The sequence below is a fragment of the Meriones unguiculatus genome, chromosome 12, assembly GCF_030254825.1.
Source record: "Meriones unguiculatus strain TT.TT164.6M chromosome 12, Bangor_MerUng_6.1, whole genome shotgun sequence".
Taxonomy (NCBI): Eukaryota; Metazoa; Chordata; class Mammalia; order Rodentia; family Muridae; genus Meriones; species Meriones unguiculatus.
The window spans coordinates 83224831-83252307 of NC_083360.1; the positions used below are offsets into that span (position 1 = coordinate 83224831).

Sequence of the window (27477 nt, forward strand, 5' to 3'; positions counted from 1 at the left end):
AGGATAGGGTCTTAAGACCCTTCCTTAACCCCTCCTTCTATGAGGGAAGATAAGCTAAACAGGCCTGATCTTGTCTTTTGTAGGTAGTCAAAGGCTCTCTGGAGAAGATGGTAACGGCTGATTTGTTTGGAGGGCAGTGTCCCAAAGAACAGATAGGACCTTAATGGGGGGGTGTGGTGGTTCGAATAAAAATGGCCCCCACAGATTCATAGGGAACGGCACTATTAGGAGGTGTGGCCTTGGTGAAGTAGGTGTGGCCTTGTTGGAGGAAGCGTATCACTCAGGGGTGGGCTTTGAGGTCTCAGAAGCTCAGGCTAGTGGCTCACTGTGCCCTCCTGATGCCTACAGATCAAGCTGTAGAACCCTCAGCTCTTTTTCCAGCACCATGTCTGCCTTCATGCCACTATGCTTCCTGCTCTGATAATGGACTAAACTTCTGAACTGTATGCCAGCCTCAATGAAATGTTTTCTCCCATAAGAGTTGCCATGATCATGGTGTCCTTTCACAGCAATTGAAGCTCTAACTACGACAGGGGTCATATCATCTCCCCTATAGGAAAAACAAACCAAAGCAAGAGACTTAAAAGAAATATCTAGAAGATTTTTGAGCCCAACTTCAGCCTATCTGTTAAGATCTCTAAACACCACTTTTACAACTTAATTAGATTGGGTGAAACTGCTTTAAACCTTCAAGCTCTTGGCCCCCATGAGCTTATGTTTTGGTATCTCTTGAAAATTAGAAGAGGAGCAAACAGGTTAGCTTTGAGGATGGGGTCTGGAGCCAGGCTGCCTGGACTGGAATTTCTGTTTTTCCATTTGCTAAATGTTGCCCAGAGGAAGCTGTTTCACTTATGTGTGCCTCTGTTCTCAGCTAGAAAGCAGGGCTCACAATAAAGATAAGGAAAGGTCTGCAAGGCCTGTGGTCCTGTTCTTGGCAGGCAATAGGCAGAGACACCAGGTAGCCATTTCCTTGTCCCCGATTAACTGGAACTCATGAGGAAATTCCTCCTGGCCCTGGGGCTAGAGCAGATTCTCAGAGTACCAGGTACTGGGTCAGATCTCATCTTTGTTGACCGAATTGTGTTCATTCCTAAGGTCCAGTGAGATCTAGCTTTATTCAGGCCCAAACTCAAATTTCACGTACTCGATTCTTCAGAAAGCCTGTGTTTGCTGCCTTCATGCTCCCGTGTCAGCATGTGTCAGTTTCTCTTTTCATCAAGCTGGGTGCAAGGACCTATTCACTCACAAGATGGAGGCTCAGTGAGTGATTTGAGATCACTGAGCGTGGGGGTGAGGGTGGGGATGGAGGATGAGACAGTGCTACCTCACTTTCACAGCAAGGTGTGGCCCATGCATTTTGACACTGATACAGTGGGCTGAGGGAAGAGGAAACCGGAAGAGGGGAGTGGCATGTGGGATCTTGTGAAGTGCCAAGCACAGTACCAGGGTTCAAACAGCCATTAGTCCTGAAGCTAACGCCGTCAGCCTCCGTCAGCCTTCGTTTTAAAGACAAAGAGCATCTCAGAGGGAGGGACTTGTGGACCCTCTCAAGGCCAACCATTAGTGAGCAAACTGTGTTTAGCATCTGTTTCAGATCTCAATTAATGGGATTACCTTTAATTCCAAGCATAATTCTCTTTTTGTCCTTCCTGTTTATTTACTTTGTATTTTTATCATTTATAATTTCTAATATAATGTAAATGATAGATAAATACGGTATTGAAGAGATAACACCCCAAACATGCAGATGTAATCCTGTTCCTCCCCGTTTCCCTGACCTCCTTCCCACTGTATCCTTCTGCCCGTATAATTTCCTCTTGTCCTGTTGTTCTCCCTACGTTCTTCTGGCCTCACTGCTGACAGAATGTTTATCATCAAGAAATGAATGAGTGGGGCTAGTGAGATGATTCTGTGCTTAAAAGCACTTGCTTTCACAGAGGACTTGGTTTTGGTTTCCGGCACCCATGCCGTGGCTTACAAAGTTCTATGACTCCAGTCCCAGGAGATTAGAAACCCCTCTTCTGGCTCGGCAGGCATTTTAGACCTGTCCTGTGTGTAAATACATGGAGGAAAAAATACACAGAAACCGTTAATTCCTTTCAATTTTATGTAACATATCTTGGTAAATTCTTTCCCCTCTGCCCACTCCCCCCAGATCTTGCCATCCCTACTCACCCAATATCAAATTCTTTCTCTCTCAAACACAAAAGCAGCCTATATGTTCACCAAGAGGAACTGATAATGAAGTGGAGCACATATACATGGTGGAATTTTATTCAGTTGTACAACAAAACTAAGTTATGAAATCCATAGGAAAATGGATACAACTAGAAAACATATTGGTAACCCAGGCTTAGAAAGAAAAATACCACCTCCTTGCTCATATACAGATCCTAGCTTCTAAATCTAACTATGGTTAGCGACAGGAGCAAGCATAGGAAAGGGCCAAGAAATTTAAAAGGACCCCAAGGGACGGAAAAGGGGGCCAAGCCTCACTCTTCTCTCTTGAGAAACCCTGCAGCCTTGCTTACCCATCCTTCCGCCCTTTGGGGCTGTCCCGCCGCCAGCAGGGGGAGCCCTTCCGTTGGGCGCAGGGTGAAGTGGGAAGCCCAAAGTCCCCTGGGGTCCAGAGCTTTCTCTGTGGCGTATGATAACAGCAATAATAATAATTTGGTTTGATGCCATTCCAAGTTAGTGAGGTGGAAGCCAGCCTGAGTGTGAGACCCTGCGTCAAACAATAAATAAATACATAAATAAATAAACGCATAAACAGAACTTTAGTCCAAAAAAGCAAGAACACTCAGCAGGCTGCATATAAATCAGGGCACCTCCAATTTCCACGACAGCTATGAGACACCCCCTCTCCTCTCCCCGCAAATCTAGGAACCGAAGTTTGGCTTTCCAGCCAGGACCAGCTCTGTGCGGAAACAGCCAAGAAATCAGAACCCGAAGTCACCTTCAAGTCCATCAGAGCAGCTTTCTTTCAGCACCCTCCCGGTCACTCTAGGCTAGTTAAGGCCATCTCTCTGAGCCCCAGGTCCTCTCCTGCTAAAATGAGCACAGCAGAACTTCCCGGGCTACTTGTAAGGGTTAAAGGGAGCCATGCATTCAAACACCATGACCGTGCCTGTCTTAAAACAGGTGTAGGTATTTTAACTTCCTCTCACCCCTTATTAAACGCACATGTCTGCTCTCTTTTCTCTGGCCCTGAGCAGCTTTTCCGAAATTAAGTAGCCATCAGCAGGGGCGGAGTTGGAAGAGGGTGTCACTAAAGGAGATTGGTGTCCGGGAGCTTTTCCTTCTAACTTTAGAGACAAGATGTGCTCATGTGCCCGGCTCCCAGCAACTCCCCCGGGCGGGATGTCATGGGAGAGGACCCAACGCAGGCACAAAGTGAACCCCTTTCAGGGGGGAGTGGTGGGAGCCTTGGAGCCTTGGGAGCTGCGGGCACAGCCTTCAGCCCACACTCCGCCCCTTACCCCCTAGGCATTAGGTCCCTTTGGGAAGATGGAGGCCCGCCCCGCTCCCAGCCCCGAGGGAGGGAGGAGCCACAGCACAGGTGGAGCAGGTGAGGAGCCCAGGCTCCCGCGTGTCCCGGAGGAGGGGAAGTGATTGCAAGCTGGCGGACGGAGGTTAGAGCATTGTTGGCCCCCTGGGGAAGCTGGGATCGGGGTGCTGCCTCGGAGGACCACCATGGAAGAGGTAAGCCCCCCACACCTCCGCTTCGGTATGGGCTGTCTGGGTGCCACCTCGCGGATTTAAGTTCCTTCCGAAGGAGGGACGAAGGAGGGAGCTCTGGAGAAAGAGCTGCCTGTTTGTCCGGGCTGCTGGGTCCGGAACAAACATGCTAGGTGTCCCGCTATGAACCTGGCATGCTGGCCTTGCTTGGGCAGCCAGCGTCCTGCCCCTCTACAGCCCCCGGGGCGCGCTCTGTAACCCAGGCCACAGTTCAAGTGTTTGTCTCTTCGTTGTTGACTTTCCCTCTCTGTCTGACCTTTGCGGTGGCAGCTGGGTGTCCAGGTCCAAGGACAGAGGGTGACTCTGGGAAGAGGTGGCCTCGTGGTGTGCCCCGTGGCTTTACATCGCCGTTCCCTATTAACTGTGGGCTGGGGCAAAAGTGCTTCTGCCCTTGAGCCCTTAAGCACTGACTAGGGTTCTCAATTCTGAAACAGAATTACACCAACTTGTAAAACTGGAGTTGCATGAAAAAAATAGAGCCCAGGGTGGTGGTGGTGGTGGTACCCCAAAAGCAGAGGCAGGAGAATTGAAAGGCTAAAGCCAGTCTGAGCCCCACAGGGAAACGCTGGTGGTTTTTGTTTCTGACAAAAGCAACAAAAGTTTTGAATGCCTTCGAATGGGCTGAATGCTGTTGGCATATTCCGAGATTTTGCCTGGCTAACCTTTCCTTCCTTCCCTTTCCTTCCCCTCATTCTTGCCTTGCTGTTCTCTCTCTCAGTGGCTTGCTTTTGGCAGATGCACACGTGCATGTAGTACTGTCTCTATTAAGTATTTGGAAGCAAATCATTTACTCCTGAAATTGTGCCCCTCCCCACCCAGATGTTCCGTTTTACAATCGGATGGTGGATCCATTCAGCTGGGGCTGAGCAAGGACGGCTCTGGAGTGTTAAAGGGACAGCTGTGTCCCTGTAACTCATTCCATCTGGTTAGCTGAGTCTTGGAAAAGGGGAGGCAAGGAAGCCAGTTCCATCCCCTGGAGAAGTCCTTCTACTGTCCCACCTGCAGCACTATGGTGTTTATAAACTTATTCTTTTTTGGGGGGAGGAGAGGGAGCTTTTTATGGTAGAAAAGGTCCAACTTTTCTAACTTTATAGCACAGGCTAGCCTTAGCCTCTCAGATGCTTGGATTACCAGCATGTTGGGCTCTATTCATCAATTTGGGGGACCCTCTTCCATGATGGCAACTTGCCAAGCTGAATCTACCTGTGTGGGCTCGGCAAAAGGAAAGTGAACTTACGTTCTGCCCTCTCTGGCTAGCCAGGATCTGAACTATCCACCACTATTTCTGCTTGTCACCCTGATGGGACAGAGGCCTTGAGGTCATTGACCCCGGGTTTTTTAGGTGAAGCAGCTGAAGGACAGAACATCACTGCTACACAGTATGACACTGCCAGTCAGAAGCAGGGCTAGGGCCTAGGCTCAGGCTGGTGAATCACTGTGATTAGGGTTAGGGTTAGGGTTGGGGTTTAGTTTGGAAACTAAATGGCCAGAAGCGTGAGAACAGTAGTTAGATTACCCAGTAGAGGGATGGTGCAGGGATCTAAGCAGGAAGTAGAGTGGCTCCAGCCAGTCTTAGCAGGGATGGTGGTTAGTGTCAGATTCCTGGTCTCTGACTTTGGATGACTGAACTAATGGTGTTTCGGCCTTATGATGCACAGAAGTGGTACTCACTTGGTAAAAACTACTTTGAGCTGTGAATTTTTTGATCTCTTCCTGGGTTAGCCCTGTGTGGTGCTAGACAGGTAAATGAATATTCTATCTGTTCTCTGTTGCTAAGCAATGGGTTTTAGTAGGTGGGGTATATTAACTGCATTTTTACCTTAGAATATGGTATTTTCACCTTACCATGGGATGATTGTGCCATTATCCTGTGGTAAGTCAAGGTGCACCTGTATATTAAAGGTAGAGTCAACATGATATACTGAGTAGAGAAGGGAGGAAGGAAGAAGAGTGTTGATGACCCAAAGACATGAAGGCTGAATTGCAGGAGGATGGAGCCGGTATCTTCAGAGAAGACTCAATACTGAGTATTGAGGGGACCAGGAGACAGTTTTAGACATGGAATCATTGAAGGGCTAATTATACAGAGTTCAAGGGAGAGGTTGAAGCAGGAGAACAAGCAGAAGAAGATCTATCCATGTTAGAAAAGTGCTGACACACGTAGGTGTTTCAGACCGCATAGTGTTAATACTGACCTCACATTCTCCAACATTCTCAAGAGGCGAAAGCGTGCTCCCTGTACAGCATCTGGGCCCAACTGCAGGCTGCCTTGAACATCACAGGTTGCCACGCTTGGCACTGTGGGACTTAACAGACTCCCAAGAAGCCATGTTGTTCCCACCTTGTTTTGAGAGCTGGTTCTTGCAGCCCTGAGCCAGATCAGCAGCCTTCTCCCCACAGCTTTCATGCTGAACATAAGCTCATGTGGACCCTGACTGACAGTTCGGGCTGAGCCTAGCTTGCTAGCCTTCCCTCAGTGTTACCCCTCAGAGCCCCGCAGACCCCCACCAGCACCAGGCAGACACCTTAGAATGGCTCTCATCCACATCCCGTGGCTGGAAAACTCACCCACCTGGGCCATTTAATACTCCCCCTTCTACACAACTGGAAGATGCAGAAACTGGGGTTCATGTTTGTTTTAGGCCACTCAAGTTTCAGTTGTCTGGTCCTATGTTAGTAGGTATTAAAAGAAATGGGAATTTTTAGTTCTTTTCAGTTATTAAAAGAAAAGTTATTTTTATCTGGGCATGGTGGTACACACTTGTAATCCTAGCATTTGGGAAGCCAAGGCAGGAGGACTAAATTCGAGACCAGCCTGTACTATATAGTGAGATTCTGTTCTTTAAAAAGAAGTTAGGGGTGAACTGGTGCCACACACCTTTAATCTCAGCACTCTGGAGGCAGAGAATACAGATCTCCGAGCTCAAGGCCAGCCTTATCTACACAGCAGTTCCAGACCATTCAAGCTTACACAGCCATACCCTGTCCCAAACAAACAACAACAAAAAAGTATTCTTTCTTATATAAATATATGGTTTGGGGGAATTCTGTAGGAGTATGTTTTGAGCTGGCTCACTTGATAAAGTTCTTGCCACGCAAGCGTTGAGAGCTGAATTCAATCCACAGCATGTCAAAATGCTAGGTATTGTCGTATATACCTATAATTCCCAAACTGGGAAGGGAGAGGCTGGAGGATCCCAGGGGATTTGATGGACAGTAGTCCGGCAGAATCCGTGAGCTCCAGGCTCAGTGAGAGAGCCTCAAGAACAACAAAGTGGGCAGCTCCTCAGGAACCACAGCCGAGGCTGACCTCTGGTCTCCATGTGCATATGTTTGTCTGTACATATAAACACAAATGTATACCTACACCTACATCTCATGCACACACATTCATGAGGGGGGCTGCTTTATTGAGCCTCCTACTGACAGGATGCTAAGTTCTCTTTCAAACTCAGAGTTCAGTGGTAGCCCACTCCGCGCCATTAGTCAGGTGTTTTCAGTTGGGTCCAGTCTTGGCAGGAGAGAATTTGTAGGACGTTTTGAGCTCATCAGTCAAGGAGTCACCATGCGGGGCTTGACTGTTGGATGGATGAGCTTGAACCCCATTATGAATCAAGCCACAGTGAAGCTCACCATTGCCCAGTGATTTGAGCAAGTGCTGGAACTGGGAAATTTCTCAAAGTCAAATCAGTATAACAACTCACAATTTACAAGGAAAACTGAGTGCCAGGGGCAGAAAATTGGCAAAAGTTTTCTGACTACCCATCCAGTGTCTATACTTTGGATGTCCTGTAAATGTTCTTATGTGGGTTGAGTTGGGAAGATCCATTCCTTAGACCCAGCTCTCATCATCTTGTGGTCATGGAGCAGGCATCTTCCATGTTCCAGGCCCGGCATTAGCATCTGAGAGAGACCTGTCTTATGGTGCCATTTAGTTGCTTAGCATTTCAGACAAGTGTCAAAGAAAATAAATGATGTAAAGTAGAATGATGACCGTCACCCACCTGGAGGCTCATTTCAGGAGCTGCTGTCTGAGCTGGTTGTCAGAGGAGTGGGTAGCAATGTAGCAGAGGAAGAGGAGAGGGAGAAGAGTGGGGCGGGATGGAGAGCAGTAGCTCAGAGGGACACAGAGTGGTAGGGTGAATCCGGGGATATTCTTGAAGCTAAGCGTTAATGGGGTAGGATTTTTTTTTTTTTTTAATGAAAATGAGTTGCCAAAATGGAATCCTAAGATCTAGATAGACCTAGAGTTAAAAGGCCTTTGCCAATGCACATGTTTTATTCTGAGAACTGAAGGAGCTGCTGGGTGGGGTTGGGGGCAGGTTGCTTTTTCTCTGAGACCCTGTGGTGGTCCTGAGGCAGTAAGATGTTACCAAGATCACATTTGCCTGATGTGGATAGAATTTAGGCCCTAACGCCTATGAAACACGGCTTGGTAAAGCTTCAAGAGAAATGTTTGGGTTTTTTATTTTAAGCCTCGATAATCTGATGTTTAAGGAAAAGGTCCTAAGGGAGCATCTAATAATTAAATAATGGAAGTGCCAGCTGTTTCCTGTCTGTATACCTCTCCAGTCCACAAGGATTAATTCCTGGGGATCCCAGCAATGACAGCCTCTGGCTGGTGAGCTTGTCTGCAGAAAGAAGAAACAGCTGCGATTAAGAGGTTGTCATCCAAGCAGAGTTTAGTGGTGCATACTTGAAATCCCAGTACAAAGAAGGCTGAGGCAGGAGGACTCCTGTGAGTTCCAGGCTAGTCTGGGTTATGGGTAAGACCCTGTCTTAAAAAAAAGAAGTTTACCCAATAAGTCACTGAATAAAAGGCTGCGCAGCTCACATCTGTCACATCTGTCTTGGCTAGGAGGCTGTGGGAAGCATCCTCTTGGACTATGTTGTTTGGTCCTTTTTGGTGAGACAGGAAAAGACACAGGTCATTGCCCATTCATCCCTTATAGTGATCCTCACCCTCATCCAATCATCACTTCAAAGGGAAGAGTTAAATCTCCCTTCTCCAAATCATTCACCTACATTTCTCCTGAGAGAAATGTTCCCAGCGGGCAGCGCTGGTCCTGTCATTCTGCTGCTGTATCTTGTGAGCTGTCTCAGTGCCTGTGAGGTTAAACTCAGCTGACAAGGCTGGTGGTCTTCGTACCCACACAGCGTCCTCCCACTTTAGCCATGATCCCTGGACTATGCCTGTTCCAGCCAGATGTTTCTGTAAGCATCTTCACCCAGAGGTATGGCCTCTTGGCTGGTGTGACTCAAATCAGGCCCCGCTTTCCCAAGGATTCTTCCCCAGCTCCTTGGCCACAGTTGGTCTCTCCTCTGCTTGCAAGACCCCAGACCTTGAGGAGATCCAAATGTCCCATGGCACTCTGGGGTCCCGTGAAGGAAGGCATTGTCATGCTGTAAGAGAAAGCTTGCCTCTTAAAGGCATAGCCCCTGAGGCAGACTGACTGGTCTGTCCCTAGCTCTGACAAACACCAGTTCTTTGAGCAAGATATTTAATTTCTCAGTGCCCCAGGTGCTCCCTTTGTCAAGGAGAGAACATAATGTCTGTTGCTTAGCATTCCATAGAGGCTTAAGAATGTTCATACATACAAAGAACTCAGACCAGCCCACCGGCCTCAAAGGGCAGACAATGCCACACCTGACATGACAGTAACTCATGGGGGAAATGGTGGACAGTGGCTGTTGCCGTTGGAGTGTGTCATTCTTCTCCAGAGTCGAAGGCCAGGCCTGCATTCCTTGGGGAGCACGTGTCTTATTTTGAGGGCTATTTATCGAATTTAGTCAAATTGAAGTGAGGCCATTTGAGTCTGTTTTAATCCAGCATGAGTGACATCCTGGGGGGGGGGGGGAGTCAAACAGGGAAATATGCAGAGGTTGGACAGTGAGGACACCATGTGAGCATCAAGACTTCCGTCAAAGTCCAAGCTGAGAGGAAGGACCTACAGTCCTCAAGCACCAACTGACCCTACCCACAGCTGGAACTTGGACATTTACTTCCCAGAACCATCACACAACAAATGTCTCTTGCTTAAAGCCATAACCCATGGCATAATCACGGAGGCCCCAGCAAAACTCTGCAGGAGCCCATATACACACGGTAACAAAGAAAGTTGATGTTAACGTTTTTCAATACTCACGGTGCTATTTTCTGTCGCTCTTTGGATCAGCAGCCCCCCAAACAGCAGCCATGCTTAGCTCTTTAGAGAAGGACCCTGAGAAAGTGCTACATGGGGACTGGACAGAAGTAAGGTTGATATCAAAGTCAGCACATCCCTGGAACCATTTTCAAAGGTCAATCAAAACACCCCATTTGCTGGGGCTCGTTAAATACAGACAAGCTGTATAGACTCTGCTTCAGAACTATCAAGTGAGTTTCCACCCTGACCATGGACAGAGTTCAAAACTTGAATTTCTCTGGTCTCCTGACTATTCTTATCATCATCTTCCCATTTTATAGATAGGGCAGGATCCTGGTGCAAACTAAGACTGATTAACTCTAAGTGTCCTTCTTGTGTGATTTTTTTTTTTTTACATCTTATTTACTTATTTATTGTGTGTGTGTGTGTTTTCATGGTACACAAGTGTGGAGGTCAGAGGACAACTAACTAGTGAGAGCTGCTGCTTTTCTTCCACCATGTGGATCCTAGGAGTCAATCTCAGGTGATTAGGCTTGGCAGAAAGTGCCTCTACGAACTAAGCCAGTGATTCCCAACCTTCTTAACACCGCGACCCTTGAACCCAGTTCCTCATATTGTCGCGACCCCAACCTTAAAATTATTTCATTGCTACTTCCTAACCGTGATTTTGCTACTATTACGAATCACAATATAAATAGCTGATATGCAGGCTCCCGAGGGGGTCGTGACCCACGGGTTTGAGAACCACTGCCGTAAGCCATCTTGCTGGTCTTCTAGTTGCAGTTCTTGATGACTGGCTTCGTCCCTTTCGTCATAATGACAGGGGATGTTGTATGGGACAGAGGACAGAATGTGAATCCCGGAGACCTGCCTGTGAGCCACCATCTGCCACGCACTTGCCATTTGTCCCCAGACAAGTCAGTTGTCTTCTGTGACTTTAATCTTTCTTATCTGTATGTGTGTATAGAAATACCTGTCAACTTTGTCAGTAAGGATTACATTCTGAATAGTATATTTGAATAAACTGAAAATTTACAACGCTATTCCTACGGTTGATGATATTGTCAAGGTCTCCCATCCACAGAATTATGGCAGAGCCACCATAGGCGTGCAAACCATTTTTTAAGCCCTGTGGCTCCACACACACACACCTTTGGACTAGCTCACAGCTCGCCTCCAAGATTGGCCGTGGCTGAAGGCCAGAGAAAAGAAAAGGGCTTGGAAGCTAGGTTTGTTTCTAATTATTTTGAGGACTGGCAGTATCATTTCACGTTTTAAAGGACCGATGGAGACAGGCCAGCTTCAAGTGCCCTTTTAAAAACCAAGTACCCACGGCTGTTCTGCTCTTTCTCAATAGGGGCTTTCTTGTTCGGTTGGTTATTGCTGTTACTGGTTGTTTTTATTATTGTTTGTTGCTCCTGCTGCTTTTTAAAAACTGTTGTGTTCTATTTTGAGTAATAAGGATGAACCTACCACTTTTTGTATGCTACCTTACCAAACCTTTCTTCTTTCTTTTCATATCTCTTTTTAAAGGCAGGCTCTCATTAACATTTAGGTGCCTAGGCTAGTATTGAACTCACTCTGTAGCCCAGGAAGTCCTGGAACTTTCAGGCCTCCTGCCTCAGCCTCCAGAGTAGCTGTTATCATAGGCCTATACCACCAGGACCTGCAATAATGCTATTTTGAGTATGTGAATTGTGTGTACTGTGAGTTTATTTTGTCTTACGTGGTGTGAGCAAAGAATACGACAAGGCGGAGAGTGTCGGGACTCTTATCTAATCTGATGTCCACCTCTAAGGCCTGAAGATGAATTATTTCAGCTCTGTGGCCTTTGCCTCAGTCGCTTGTGAAGGAGGATTTAGATATGGAGAGCAGACAGCTAAGAGCACCTAGCAGCAGAACTGTCTGTGCTGTCTGAGAGCTGTAAGGAGCTGCTGAAGAATGTGGTGCAGGCAGAGTGGCCCTGATCTGAAAACTCTGAGTCAGAAGTTTTCTCACATCTGAACTAGTCTGAGCACTGACATATTATCACAAATAGAGATTTTTCACACCACCATCTTTTGGTTCATGCACAGAACTATTTAGACTACCTTCAGGCTGTGCATATAAGGTATATATGACACACACATGAATCTTGTATTTAGATTTAATATCACAATACATATATAGAATATTCTAAACTCCCAGGAAATCTGAGATCCAATATACTGCTGTGCTCACATAGTTTGAATAAGGGATGCTTAACTGCATAAGTCTTCTGCCTTGTTTGATCTTCAGGTCATAGACCAAGGACCCCAAAGTCTGGTGCTGTACCCTATCATAAACCAATTATTCCAGCAGATGTGTGTTCTACATTCTTGATTCTCCTTGACACTCACTGCATTTCTTTCCTTAGTGACTATTTTAATGAACTTTATGTCCTGGGAAGGATAGGAGATATTTAGGACATGTCTACTCCTTTGAGACACAATTTCAGTAAAGCCTCACCACTCCCACTAGAAAGAGTCTATCTCTCTTTTACAGACAAGGAAACGGTTCTTCAGGTTGCCTGGTTTTGTTCAAAGTCTCATGGACCAAGAGCCAGGGAGCCAACCTTTGAAGCATATGCTTTACTTGAAGCCCCTAGATGCTCAGCACAAACATTGAGGCATAGCTTATGTACTGTAACTTTACATTTCTATTTGCAGTAGAATAGTATGTTTACTATCATGGTTGGTCTTGGTCATCAACTTGACTGAATCTGAAATCAACCTACTAGGCATTCCTATGAGTGGCCCTTTAAGTGTATATTCATCCTATCAGTTTTGTTCCTCTAGAAAACACTGGTCAATACACTTACCAAGAAATAAAATAGCCATCACTAATTGTCTTAACTTCTCCATGAGCCAGAAATGATTTCTTGCAGTCAGGTTTACAATTTCTCGAGCGTCAATCATTGGTCACAGGGGAAAGAGAGACTCTGGCACTATCCAGCCTTTCAGAGAGATCCTGAAAACCGCCAGGACCAAGCCTAACCCTTAAAGCTTCCTAAATCTTTCTGTATAAGAGTGCTGGACCAAAGACATGCATGGTCTATGAATTTTTAAGATGTTCTATTATGTCCAGGAATCACTACCCCAACTTTTATAGGAAAAGAGAAGCTCTGAGAATTAAGGGATATCCCAAGGCGTGGATATAAGCTGAAGCTCTGGGGCTCCTGCTCATGCTCCCAGCCTGCACTGCAGCATCCTCAGGGGGTGGCTCTGGGTCTTGCTCATCCCAGGCTGGCAGCAAGGAAAGGGAATAAGTAGAGTTCCTTCTTATGCCTCCCGCCCCTCACTCTTCATCACATTCCTATGTTAAACAGGGAGTTTCTTGATAAATGTCCCCCAGCGGTGACCCTTGAAGTTAAATACCATCTCCTAATCAGGCTCTGATGAAACTGCATCAACAGCAGCACTTCTTCAGCTGGGGAGAGTGTCGGGGATTCATATATCACCAGGCAGTGATGAGCATGTACACCCATGGATGGTTCCAGGGCTTAGCTGGAAAATGCTCAAACAACTGCAGCCATACTTTAGCTCAACTCTTTGTGTTTTGTCTTGTTTTGTTGAGACAGGGTTTCTCTGTGTAGCCTTGGGTGTTCTGGACTCACTTTGTAGACTAGGCTGGCCTTGATCTCAGAGATCCACTTGCATTTGCCTCCGAGAGTACTGGGATTACTCACGTAGGCCAGCAAGCCTGGCTTAGCACAACTCTTAGGTGGCTACCATTCTGTGAGATTTATTACTGTCCTGTTAACTATGAAGAAACGTCTTTTCTAAAAGAAATTTTAGGAACGGTGAGACTAGTTTGGCCATGCCATTTCCATAGAGACTCCTAGGCAAGTTGTACCCTTGTATTTTGTGGTGTTGCTGTGTTGAGACCCTTCACGTCCAGCTGTGACTGCCCTGTTTGCATTGCTCCAGGGACTAAGAGAGAAAAGAACTCTTGTAGAATGGTCCCCAAGTACCTTTTATTCAAGGGGAAGCTCAGGGGTAGAGCATTTGTGACACATGTGTGAGGCCCTGTTTTCCATCCTCAGCTCCACAAAAGCGAGGAACCCTCAGCCCCTGAGTCTAAATCGCAGAACTACCTCCCACTAGCTGTCTGATCTTCAGCCTGTTACTCAGCTTCTCCAAGCCCCTCAGTGGAGGTTTCTGCCCACCTACTGACAGTGCCTACATTTTCTTGAGCTCATCTGTGTCTACAGAACACCTAGAATGGTGCCCTGTGCTATGAATGCGAAGGCGCCTTTAGCTGGTGCTGCTGATAGCACACTGAGAGAAAACTCACAGCCTATAGAGCGACAGAAGAGCAGACGTGCTAAATAAAGCGATAAACACACATGTGCTTGATCAAACCAGGTGAAGAGGCGTGGAAGACCTGAGAACAGATGACCTTAAGCCGAAATCTAAAGAAGCAAATGAGTGAGGCAGGGCCAGACAGCTGTACAACGTCCTCCTGGCTGTACTAGAAATGTCACTGAGAATAGTTAGAAATGCAGAGGGAGAGTACCTCAGAGGCAAAACGGTTGTCTAACGTGTTGAGTTCCTGAGTTGGGAGAAGGGAGGAAAAAAAAAAAGAGAGCTGGAGAAGTGTTTTGTTTGCCTGTTGGTTGGTTTGTTTTTAAATGAAGACTCTAAGGCTGGATTCACTGGGCAGTGCTCTCAGCCCAGCTACACGGCCTTGAAAACCCTGCTCCACTGCTGTGTGCTGTACTTGCTTCATCTACAAAATATGTCATAAGAATGGAGCTTGTCTCATGGGTGTTTCTGTAAAAGAAAACGGAGTTTTATATAGAAAGCGCTTAACTTGTTGCATAACCTATTATTCCTTCAGCACTGGCTGTTAGTGATAAAATCCCTGTATCTTCTACATTTTTATGGGGTATGGTGTGGCGGGACTTGTAGGTGTGAATTGTCACAGAAGGCACGGCACTGGCATATTTGACTGTGGTTGTCTGCGGGGGTGGGGGGGCGACAAGGGAATTGTATTACAGAAGAGAGCATGAACTACAGTCATAAAGCAGACCCACACGGCCAAGTTCCTAAAGGCTTTTGAGGTTAAGTTTCTCTTAGGTTGACTGGAATCAACAACACATCACCCACCTTTTTCCGGATGATTATGGAGAGCAGATGACATCCATGAGGAAACGGTTTCGTGAGTTATGATGCAAGATAGAAACAGAAGGAAATTATGACAGAGAAGTGATGTATAGACTGGGTAAATAGGTAAGGTAGGATGAGGACAGGACCTAGGGCAGCTCTCCCCTACTCTGTTTAATCTTCAGATCATTAGTTACGTATCTCATGTCTTTGACAAAAGTAACTGAAATAAATAAATAAATAAATAAAAATAAATAAAAAAAGGTTTCTTTGAGCTGGGCTTACAGTTCCAGAGAATGCAGTCCATGATGACAGGGAAATATGTCAGCAGGAACAAGAGGCTGCTGGTCACATCGTATCCAAACAGCCTCAAACACAGTAACTAATACTGGTATTCAGATTCTTTTCTATTGTCCAGGACAACAGCTCCTGTAATGGTACCCCTCACATTTACTGTGTATCATCTGGGAAGGAAGTCCATTGAGGAACTGCCTAGATTGCATTGGCCTGTGGACACCTCTAGGGGGAGTTGTCTGGATTGTTAACTGATGTAGGATGGCCCCGCCCATCATGGATGGCACTGTAAATGGTCAGTACAGGTAGTCTTGGCCTATGTAAAGAAGCTAATTAAGCATGGATTTGGCTAGAGACACAGAAAAACAAATAAACAAACAAACAAACAAAAAAGTGTTCCTCCATTTTTTCTACTTCAAGTTCCTCCTTGAACTCCTGACCTGATTTCCCTCATAGACCTGTAACCTGCAAACTGAAACAAACCATTGACTCACCTTTATAGCTTTAGGTCAGAGTGCTTTACCACAGAGACAGAAATAAAGCTAGACTAGGGTGAGTCTTCCTGCCTCAATTCATGTAATCTAGATAATCCCTCACAGACCTTGCCCTGCTGGCTCTGAATCCTACCAAGGGGAAGTCAAGATCAGCCCTCATTACTGGTGTAGCATCTAGGTTCATAAAGGCGTGTTTTTAAGTCAGTAAGCCCAAGCATAAATTAAGTAGAAGCATGAAGGGTCATAGGCTTCCACTGGTGAAATGTTCATATAGGAAATATTATCATCCTTCCCAGCCTCTAACTAGGAAGATTTTGAAAAGGAAGAAGGCAAATATAAGTGTCTGTTAATCTAAAGACTCTGTAGGAATCCATTTGGGGGAAAAATAAAAAAAGATATCAATAGCCTTTCCAACAGACAAGTAGAGATTTTGTGCAAAACAGAAATTTGATGCAAAAGTACAATTTCGGTGCCTTTGTGGCTTGTCTCGTTTGGGCATATGTTAAATTCAGTATGAATGTTCATGTCCATCTGACTGTAGAGCGATTAAACATGCTTCCCTCCTCCATTTTTCCCTTCATTCTGCAAGTTTGTCCAACGTTGGCTTGTGTTCATCTCCCTTTACCTAGCATGCCTCTCTTGTTCTCTAGTTTCCACTCTAAAAGCCTTTCTCTTGGGAAAGTCTTGCCATGACTTTCCAATACTGCTTAGTACTTACTTTGCTCTCTTAACAATTCCCAGCTTCTTTTCAAGTTATATTGGAGTCATGTGACAGGTACTGGCCAGTGGGCTGAGAATGGAAGTGATGCTCCAGGCACCTGCAAGTGTGTATGAATCTCTTTTCCTTCTGAACCTGCCTCAGGTGTGGAGGTGTGACATGCTGCGTGGTGGATCTCTGAGCTAACATGAAGAGCAGAGAATCCTCCTCTAAATCAGGTTGAGCATATGGAAGAGAGGGCTAGAGAAGAGGAGGAAAGACATTGTATTAAGCCAGTGAGCTCTGGGGTCAACAAAACCTATCCTATACCTACCATTACTCACCCCATTGTCATCAGAGCATGAGTACTGCTTTCCTATGGATGTTGTAACAAGCGGGGCCACAGGGCCGCACACCTCCTGTGGCCAAGAGAAGAATCTGTCTCCCCCACCCTTTTCAGCTTAGAAACCACTTGCTGTCATTGTTTGTAGGCTGCTTCAGCATCAAGGCCAGCAGCATGGCTTCTTCTCTTCTCTGCAATGGTGGCTGCCAGCCTTATGTCTTTTAAAACAATGAGTTTCTCACCCCTCTTCCATAATGGCCTTGAGAATATGCTAAACCCACCTGGATGAGCCAAGGCCTCATTTCCAAAGTCACTTCGCATGTAAGACATCATAATAAAATATATTCACAGGTCCCCAGAGTTAGTACATGGGCATCTTTAGGAGCATGGAGGGTATTATTTAGCCTCCTCCTTTCCTAGTCCATCTTGGCCCAGTTGTTTTCAGAGTAGTCATCCAAGTGGAAAAATCCTTCCCTATACAATATATTTACCATATATTGAATTCCATTCTGTAAAAGCAGAGTTTTTTTCTTACTGTTATCTTGTCTGCTAATTTATATGATCAATAAGAAAGATAGAGGGATGGAGCTACAACCAGGATGTAAAGTGAATAAAAAATAAATTAATTAATAAAAAAGAATGATGATAGCTACAATGATAACAGGTGTGTTCAGAGTCATGGGCACTGTTCTCTTTCTGTGAAGAATATGACTGTACCACCTGGCAATCTGACAGGGATCAATAATCACTGTAGAAAATATCAAGTAGAAAAACTGAACCCTAGTGAGTTTAAGTAGTCACATCTTGAGACAGCAGAGGGACAAAGTCATGGATCCAGTGGTTAAAACTGTGTCCGTGTGATCTCAGAGATCATTCCTTTAATGGGCAGGCTGCCAAAAGCCTACAAAATAAAACAATTTAGGCCTTTCTCAGTTTGGTGTGACTTTAAATAAGGAAGATACACAGCAACAATATCCTATCCTTCCTTGCAGCAGGGACAATAACACCACACTCGAGCGACTGGACTCAGTTGGGTGAGTCAGAAAAGGCGAGATCATCTCTGACTCAGGCTTTAAAGGATGACGTCACTCCAGGAAGGTTTTCCCCAACCAGGAGTAAACACACACCTACCTATGCTCTTCTTCTGGGCGCCAATAAACCAAAGTATAATTCTACCAAAGTCTAACTCGGGAACCCATGCCTTCACTGGGCTCACTTACAGAACACGAGTGAGGGGCTCTGATCTCTGTGGGTACCCCAAAGCAGTCACCCTATCAGGAAGCCTGAGCCAGAATGAACAATGACTTCCCAACAGCCGCATTGAGGGAGTCTACCCTTTTGCTGACCTTCCACACGCTGTACCGTCTAGCGCCTTCTGAGACCACAAGGCCTTGTGTAATTGGGACAGAAGTACAAACAATAGGTAGCAGAGTGTGGGAGGAAGTAACTGAACCTCAAGTGAGGATCGACTTTCTCCACTTTCCCAACCCCTTCTTCTGTGAAAGAATGTCAACAATCTACAGGCTGGATCTTGAAGTCTCTCGAGAGTAGCCATGGCTACTCTGATGAACGTGATGGCCGTTATGCTAAAAGGACAGCGTGACATAGTTCAAGCAATGGAGGACAGGAGTGGGACATGCATTCTGGCCAATGAGTGTGTCCCCATCCACCGGTGGCAGGAAAAAAGGTGCCTGGAGGAGCCTCGGGCTGAGTGTGTATCTGCAGTGTAGAGTGTGGCATGGCGCAGAACAGAAACGAGGACTTGTGCACCTCTGTTGAGGACTGAATAAGACTCTTAGGCGAGGAGTGTGAGGAGCCTATGATGATCATAGCAGATCTGGAATTCACTAAGTCTTTCTCCTCCACTTTGTCCTCTGCTGGGCTGTTCGTGAGCCAGTAAGGACATGGTTAGGGACTGGTTTTCAGATCTGAAACCATTTCACAGAATCACTGTGGGTCGGATGTTCAGCTGTCCCACTCTTCTCCAGACTTCAGTGAGCGTTATTCATCCAGTCATCAATTCAAAGTTACTTTTGATCTTCCACAGACAGAGTGTGCTGCTCTGGATACTGATGTCCTTTGCTAATCTAGGTCTATGTATTCAGCTCTTTCCACCATCCTATCATGGTAGACACACCACTGCACGCATCTAAAGAGAATGCCTTCAGCCTGGATTGCGTTCTATTCTATTCAAAACATCTTCCAACTTCTCTTGATTTGATATTTATAAGAACCTTACTAATGAGAAAGAATAAATATGATTATTTCCATTTTAGCTATTACCAAGATAAAGAGAGATTGTGTATTTTTAATTGGTCAACAAATATTCTAACTAACTTCCTCAAGCACTGACATATTCTGTGAGAACTAATCAACATGAACCTATTAATTTTTACTCTAGTGTCACGATAGACCCTGGGGTTTCTAATCCCTACCACAAACTTCCCAAACCAGAGGAAAGCTCATGTTATAAGTCAATGGTCCTCAATCTGGGGGTTGAGTGACACTTTCATGGTGGTTACCTAGCAACATCAGAAAGCACAGATACACAATTTATAACAGTGGCATCATTACAATTATAAAGTAGCAATGAAACAATTTTATGGTTGGAGGTCAGCACAACATGAGGAAATGTATTTTTTATTTTTTATATTAATTAGTTACAATTTATTTACTTTGTATCCCAGATGTAGTCAGTCCCTTCCCTCATTCCCTCCCAATCCCACCCTTCCTGCCTCATCTCCTATGGCCCTCTCCAAGTCCACTGATAAGGGAGGTCCTCCTCACCTTCCCTCTGAACCTACCCTAACAGGTCCCATCAGGACTGGCTGCATTGCCGCCTTCTTTGGCCTGGTAAAGCTGCTCCCCTCTCAGGGGAAGGTGATCAAAGAGCCAGCCACTAAGTTCATGTCAGATGTCTCTGACATGTTCCCCTTATTAGAGAACGCACTTGGATACTGAGCTGCCATGGGCTACATCTGTGCAGGGGTTCTAGGTTATCTCCATGCATGGTCCTTGGTTACAGTATCAGTCTCAGCAAATACCCCTAGGCCCAGATTTTTTTGTTCTGTTACTCTCCTGTGGAGCTCCTGTCCCTTCCAGGTCTTTCTATCTCTCCCTTATTTCATACGATTCCCTGCACTCTGCCCAAAGTTTGGTTATGAGCCTCAGCATCTTCTTTGATACCCTGCTGGGTAGAGTCTTTCAGAGGCCCTCTGTGATAGGCTCCTGTCTTTTTTCCTGTTTTCTCCCTCTTCTGATTTCCATCCTGTTTGGCTTTCTGAGTGAGGATTGTTCATATTACCCAGGGTCCTCCTTCTTGCTTAGCTTCTTTAGGTGTGCAGATTTTAATATGTTTATCCTATATTATATGTCTAATATCCACTTATAAGTGAGTATATACCATATGTGTCTTTCTGCTTCTGGGATACCTCACTCAGAATGATCCTTTCTAGGTCTCACCGTTTGTCTGCAAATTTTATGATTTCATTGTTTTTAATTGCTGAGTAGTATTCCATTGTGATGAGGAACTGTTTTATAGGGCTGTAGCATTATTAGGAAGGCTGAGAGCCACTGCTCTAGAGGAGTAAACTAAGTCTCTGAGATACTAGTCTAGAGTTATTTCTTCTTTCAGCTTAGTCTCCAGGGAATCAGATCCTTTTGAGAAGCCAAAGCTTACATGTACCACAGGCTCAGAAAGCAATCACTTCACACATTCTATTCTCTCAAAGTTAAATGATTGCCTGTGATTTTTTTTTTTTAACTTTTTGTGGTATACTGTGGCTTTAAAGGTCTTATTTGTTCTTCTTGTTTCTTAACGCACAGAAAAACCCAGCCATCACTCTTGGAGCCAAGCATGCTACACAGATTGCTTGTGTTACTCCACTCTCCCACTATTCTGACCGTTTACCTCAAGCTGGTTTCTGAGCCAAGTTCTGATCTGTCCCAGCATCCATGAGAAAATTCAAGTCCATCTCCAGCTGATGGCTTTGTCAGCTTCTTTCCTCATCAGGGCTCTCTTTGTTATCCCCGACATTTCGCTGACTACACTTAAAGAGGGACTTCCCCCCCCCCCCAGAACAGAGCAGAAATCAGCAGAATACAGCTTGCAGAAGGGGTCTGGTGCTATTATTCTGAGTGAGCACCTTTAGCAGGCCTCGGTTTAAGCTGAAAGCAGAAAGAAGAGGAGGAGAGAGTAAAGTCAAGGGTGATTTTGCAGATTTGAGGTAAAGTGTTAAGAGATGTAGATCAGTAACATGACTACCTAAACATGAGATGAACAAGGACAACAACAGACATGTTAACATGGACTGGGTTTGGAGAGCCCATGAGCCCTCAATCGTACATAAAGAACTATAGACCACTAAGGAGTGCCAAAAGCAAAGAATTGTCTTCCTCAGGGAAGAGCACATAGGTTGTCACATACCAAATAGTCAGCTCTGAGAACATACATACAAGTAACATTATGCAGACCGAGCAGGTTGTATTTATATATTTAGGAATATATATGTATGCATATATTCACATATGTAACAACAAGCCATGAAAAATGAGGCCATGACTTTTAAAGAGAGCAAGGAAGGATATGTAGGAAGGTTTGGAGAGAGGAAACAGGCACAGGAAATGATATAAACTCAAAAAAAAAAACAATAAAAGAAAAAATTCTGACCTAGACTGTAGGTCAGAAGGACTGGAGAGGTGGTTTAATAGTTAAGACCATTTGTTGCTCTTGCAGAAGACTGGAGTTCAGTTCCCAGCACCAACATGGTAGCTTACAACCACCCATAACTCTAGCCCAAAGATATCTAAAACCCTCCTCTGGTCTCTACAAACATCTTCATGCATGTGTGCATACACACATGTACACACACACACAAAAAAGAAAAATAATATTTTTTTAAAATAAAACATTCACACAAAACACATAAAAATAAATCTCTAAACAATGATACCATGAAAATTGTTGCAGCATAATTGTTACATATTTCCAATTAATCATCAATAAATACCTCTTTCCTTTTATCTATAGATCATAATTCATTTTTAATTGTTAAAACATTTATTTTTTTTTAAGCACATCATATAATATACTAAGCGTTATTACCTAGGTTGTAAAGGGACCATGCATGGAGAGGACCTAGGCCCCCTGCTCAAATGTAGCTGATAGGCAGCTCAGTCTCCATGTGGGTCCTTGAATAAAAGGAGCTGTCTCTGACATGGACTCTGTTGCCTGCTCTTTGATCACTTCCTGCTGGTGGTGGTGGGGGGCGGGGGCTTTACAGGCCACAGAGGAAGAAGATGCAAGCGGTCCTGAAGAGACTTGATAGTCTGGTAAGGGAGAAGGGCTCCCTCTTTCTGAGGACTAGGGAAGGGGGATGGGGGAAGAGGGAGGGAGGTGGGACCAGGAGGAGATAAAAGAAGGGGGATATGATTAGCATATGAAGTGAATTTTTAAAAATCTGGGTTGTATATATTATTGCATTGCTTTTGAGAATTGTTACACTGAAATTTTATTTCAGAATGGATTTTTTATTCATACTTCACAGTACATTAATACTGTACAACAAATTATTAGCAAAGTATTAAGATTATAGAAGAGCATGCATGCCCCAAGCTAGGGAAGCTAAAAGGAAACATTCTGGATTTTTATATCTTGGTCTGTGGTAATCATTATATCTTAATAAGTTGTCTTCATTTTCCATTGTGTTACTTTCATGGTCATGTGAGCTCTCACTCCTATGTTAACAATTGTTTTAGAAACAAAATAAAGTTTACGTTATACTGTTCAATGCTAATAAAATAAGTAAATAAATATTACCACTAGAACATTTAAAATTGAAGATGAAGATAAAAAGAGTGTCTATGATGAATGTGGAAAAAGAGGGCCCAAGACTGAAGCATCTCTGTTACTGGAAAGTAAAACGCCACATATCAGAACAGGTAAATGGTCTTCCCATTAGAAAATACCAGGCTGACGCTCCCATGCCCGCCCATTCCTTCAGATGATTCATGGTTGCAGCAATCCATGATGATAATCCTGTGGCTAGTCCTGCATCCACTCTGGTAGAATTTACTGTGACAATGGCCACTCTCAGCTGCTCCATTGTAGTATCGAATTCTCCAGTCCAATTACCTAAAATATAGCTCGACAATTGTTTAGACAGATTTGCAGCACAGGAAAAATTCTCATGTTATATGCTAGTGACTCAAAGTCCAGCATATTTTCATTGACAGCCAAGTTGAGCGATTTGCCATAGGGTATCAATTTGCTCCTGCACGAGGTCAATCCTCTGATTGAACACCATCAAGCTTCCTTCTGGTGTTGGTCTTCTTGGTTTGCCTGTGGTATATATGCAAGATTAGAGTCTCACAACAGTGTGATGCAGCCATGATCATTCAGGCCTTTACAGCCATTGAAGCAGGACATTCTCCCCAAGCATGGTTGGATACCATAAAAAGCTAAAATGTTACGCTCAGGATGCAAGGCTAAGTACTGCACTCAGGGTCAGCCGCTTTGGACCCAGAGAAAAGCATGTCTGATTGCATGCGGGTTGATGCCCCAGGTCCCGCCTCTGAGAAAAAGGTATCGGACGGGTCTGATGCTCTTTGGGTGGATGACACCTAAATGAACATCAGTACAAAGTCCCAATTTATTTCTAATATCAGAGATCAGACCTCTACTCTTGCCTGATGCGTCTAAAACAGAAAGGGGGAACTGTAGAGAGCTGCGGAATGCTATGCCTTAAAGATGGAGCTGGTTTCTGCCTTCCACCTTCCCGATGGTGAGGGCTCTCTGTCACGAACAATTCCACATTTGGCTAAGGCTGAGGATCTGGCTTGCTTCCATGTATGTGGACCTATCTGCATTGCCCACGTGGCATGCCTGGGTTGGCTACCCAGAGGCTATTTAAGCTTGGGCTGGCTTTCCCCAGGGTCCGAGGATTGTTCAAGGTTCCTGAATAAACTGCATTGAAAAAAAAGAAAAGAAAAGAAAATACCAGGCTGATTAACTTCAGCACTTTTTTTTTTAACCCCAGATGATCACCCTGCCAGTATTAACATCATAATCATGAGCGAACCAACATTACCATCATCATCATCATTACTCACATTGCAACTGTCTATCCCAACACCATTGCTTGGGGGCCTCCATTGTACGAGGCACCAGGCCAACATTATTGCCGTGATGGGAGTGGTTGGTTTCCCATGTCATGTGTCAGAAAATAGGAAACAGAACTGAAACAGTTTTGTTAAGGTGTCAGCATCAGGATGCCAACGTAAGGCATCATGCTTTTAGTCCTGTTCTATTATCAAAAGTAATTCTCAGCCGAGGCAGGAAAGTGAAATCTGGGCCACAGTAACAGCACAGTAAACACATGAATAAAGGAGGTATGAGGCTCCCAAGAGTACAGGGTCTTTACCACCAATCCCTTTGGGAGGCTTAGCAGGTAAGCAAGATGTATAGTAACTATTGAAACACACATTTAGTGAGGGGAAGGCCACAGTAGAGGCCATAGTTCCTGGCACAGCATAGGGTTTCCTAGCCATCAGTGCAGAGTGTCCTCCAAAGCTGTTTCCCCAGAAACAGCTGAATAGAAGGTGTTATCAGTCCCACATAATTGTCCACTTCCAAAGATGGAGGACATTGTGAGCTGGTGCTAGGAGTATTCATCAGGGACTGGTGTGTCACCGATTGTCTTAGCTAGGCTTTCTATTGCTGTGAAGAGACACCATGACCATAGCAACTCTTATAAAGGAAAACATTTAATTGGGACTGGTTTACAGGTTCAGAGGTTTAGTCCATTGTTGATTGTCATGGCAGGAAGGCAGACATGGTTCTGGAAAAGGAACTGAAAGTTCTACATCTAGATTGACAGGCAGCAGGAAGAGAGCGTGACACTGGGCCTGGCTTGAGCTATTGAAACCTCAAAGTCCATCCCCAGTGACACACTTCCTCCAACAAAGCCATGCCTCCTGATAGTGGCATTTTCTGGTGACCAAGCATTCAAATCTAGGGGCTATTTATAATAAGGGAGGCTGTTATTATTATTCAAACCACCACACTGATGCTGTTGTGGGACTCTGAGGGATTAGCTGCTCTTTCAGGTGAAGAAGGTCCTGAGGCTGAGTGATGGCTTGACTGAGTGACTTAGCAGAATGCATGTGGACATAACAGGGACTGTAGAGCACTAGTTCTCATTGGCTGATCTTGTCCCAGATGAAGGGCTGATCACACTTCCATTGCATTCCTTGTCTGTTCAAAGCCAAACCTGTGTTAACGAGTAGCAAAAATCTTGGAGATGGTTTTCAAGGGGTCTGCTACTTAATATCAGCTCTTCCATCTTAAGCAAGGGTCATGCCCCCTTCAGCTTTACTTTTCTCTTTTGTAACATGGAGTTGATAACTTCTCCATGACAGCTTGGAGTCTGAATAAACAAAACCATGTTGAGAAGGGCCTGTGACTGAAAAGATCTGGAATCATGGGACTCAGACCTCATGCTGATCATTGTGAGGTAGCTATGACAAACTACATGAAACTGAGTACATTTTTAAGAAGAGAAAATTTTATCTTGTATTCTAGAAACAGGGAGGCCTAGAGCACAGCATTGGCCTCATCTCAGCACTGGTGAAGGGCCTTTTTTGTTGAATTATAACATAGCAAGTAAGAAAATGAGTGCTTAGGTCTCGCATCCTCATTCTACAAAGCTACTGATGTGGTCCAGGAGGCCACACCCTCATGACTTCATTCAACCCAATCTCATCCAACCTCAAACCTCACCTTTAAGTTCTACTAATATATAAATTTAGTAATTAGGTTTCTGGCACATGAAGTTTGGGGGACACACACTCAAATGTAGAAGACTTTTTGTTAAATTGAAACTGTCTCTTAATAACAGTACAAAGTGACAAAACGAGTGAGAATCAACTAGTTTTCCTAGGCATTATAGTCAGTGCCAGGTACTATGATGAACATTTATCATGGATTGTCTTGGTTCTTTGGGTACTGAATACTATTATTAATACCGCTTTATTGATGGGACCTGAGGTGACAAAGATTCCACTGAAGGTCACCCAAATACAGCTCTTTCACCTCCCAAGTCCACAGAGTGGATTTTTTTTAACCCTTGACTAAACTGTTCTCTCTCCTAGCCAGATCCTAAAGCTGTAAAACGAAGGTAATGATACATACCATGCCAGCTTGCTAAGGGGTTCGAAGGTTGTGTCTAAAACTCGGTAGTTTATACACACCAGTGTCGGCAGCTGTACAGTGGGGATAGAGGAGGAAGCAGTAGAGATGATGGAGGAGATATTTTCAGGACACTGGTGACTGGTACTTCGTATCTTAAAAACAAGTTTTCTGAAATTAATGCATAAAGGAGACGTGAAATAGACAGAAAACCTGGGAGGAGGTTATTTTCTCCCTCTTTAAAATACACTAACACCAGTAAGCTAGAATAAGGTTCGATTTCTTTCCAAGTTTCTTCATTTGGCTGGGATTCCAAACCTAATAAATTTAAATGGCCCCATTGGGTGAGGCATTTACACCATAGAGTGGAGGGCAAGACTAATGAAGCAACTCAGAAAGGCTATCTAACCCTTCTCCTTTAAGTGTCTGGTAAATTACGTAAAACTTTATGTCCACCATCAGCTGGTGGACAGCAACCGGCTGTTCTGTCTGAAGAAGAGCAGGAGAGGGCATCCGGGTATGCACGGAACCCTCTCAGAGAAACAGGCTCTGTGGTCCGTTTCTCAGCTTCCCTCCCCCCCCCCCATAGGCAGCTTCTGTTTCCTCCTCCCCCTTTCCCTCCTTCTCTTCTTCCTCTCCCTTTTCCTCCTCCCCCTCCTAAATTGTATATCTGTGTATGGAGGTACACACATGCCAGAGGGATACTCTCAGGAGAGATTTGTTTGTTCACTTCCACTGTGAAAGCTCAGGATCTAGCAAGGGCTTCCCCCCAAAGCATCCTGTTGGCTCAGAAACTCCATTCTTGCCCTCCAAGCTCCAGTCCCAAATGAGTGTGGGACAGGTAATGAAGAATGGCCGTTATTGGGGCAGTTGACAGGCTGCGGTGCCTTTGCAGAGATTGGAAATTCCAGTTTGATGCCGTGATCCCCTGCCTGCTCATATAATTAAAACCTAGGCTGCTTTGCTGGGGGCTTCAATTTGATATGGATCTCATAGGCATATGGTCCAATTTTCCCTCAGAGACCCTTAGCACCAATACATTGTCACTGCTCAGCAACATTTGGCTATCTGGAAGCAGTGCTGAACTGCCGCTGTTTTGGCCAATTTCCTGAAAGGCATCGTAAATCTCATGTCTGCAGTGAGCTGTGGTTTGCTTTGCTGGGTCATTCTGCTTGGTTGCTCTACAGGCCTGGGCCTTGAAGAGGGGATCTAGCAGCCCAAAACTATCAATTTCTTGGCCTGGAGAGATGGCTCAGTGTATGAAGCAGTTGCCACACAGGTGTGAAGTCTGGAATTTGGATTTCCAGGAACCCCCCACAGAAACACAGGCAGTCTTAGTGCCTGCTTGTTGCCAAACCAAAAGGCGGAGATAAGGAATGCCTGGGGTCCAGTGAAGTCTTTGAATAAATAAAGTAGACACTGAAGGAGACAACCAGTGTCAACTTTGGGCTT

The 27477-nt window shown here is 45.0% G+C and overlaps 1 protein-coding gene across 1 annotated transcript in view; it reads left to right on the forward strand.

Moving 5' to 3' along the window:
- Nucleotides 1-3560: 3560 nt before the first annotated feature.
- The window catches only part of Fyb2 (FYN binding protein 2), a 106043-nt gene continuing 82126 nt past the window's right edge, over nt 3561-27477 (forward strand). The window contains exon 1 of the mRNA XM_060366064.1: nt 3561-3702. Within this exon, the coding sequence (XP_060222047.1) occupies nt 3694-3702 (9 nt within the window). The 5' untranslated portion in view covers nt 3561-3693. The remainder of the gene's footprint in view (nt 3703-27477) is intronic.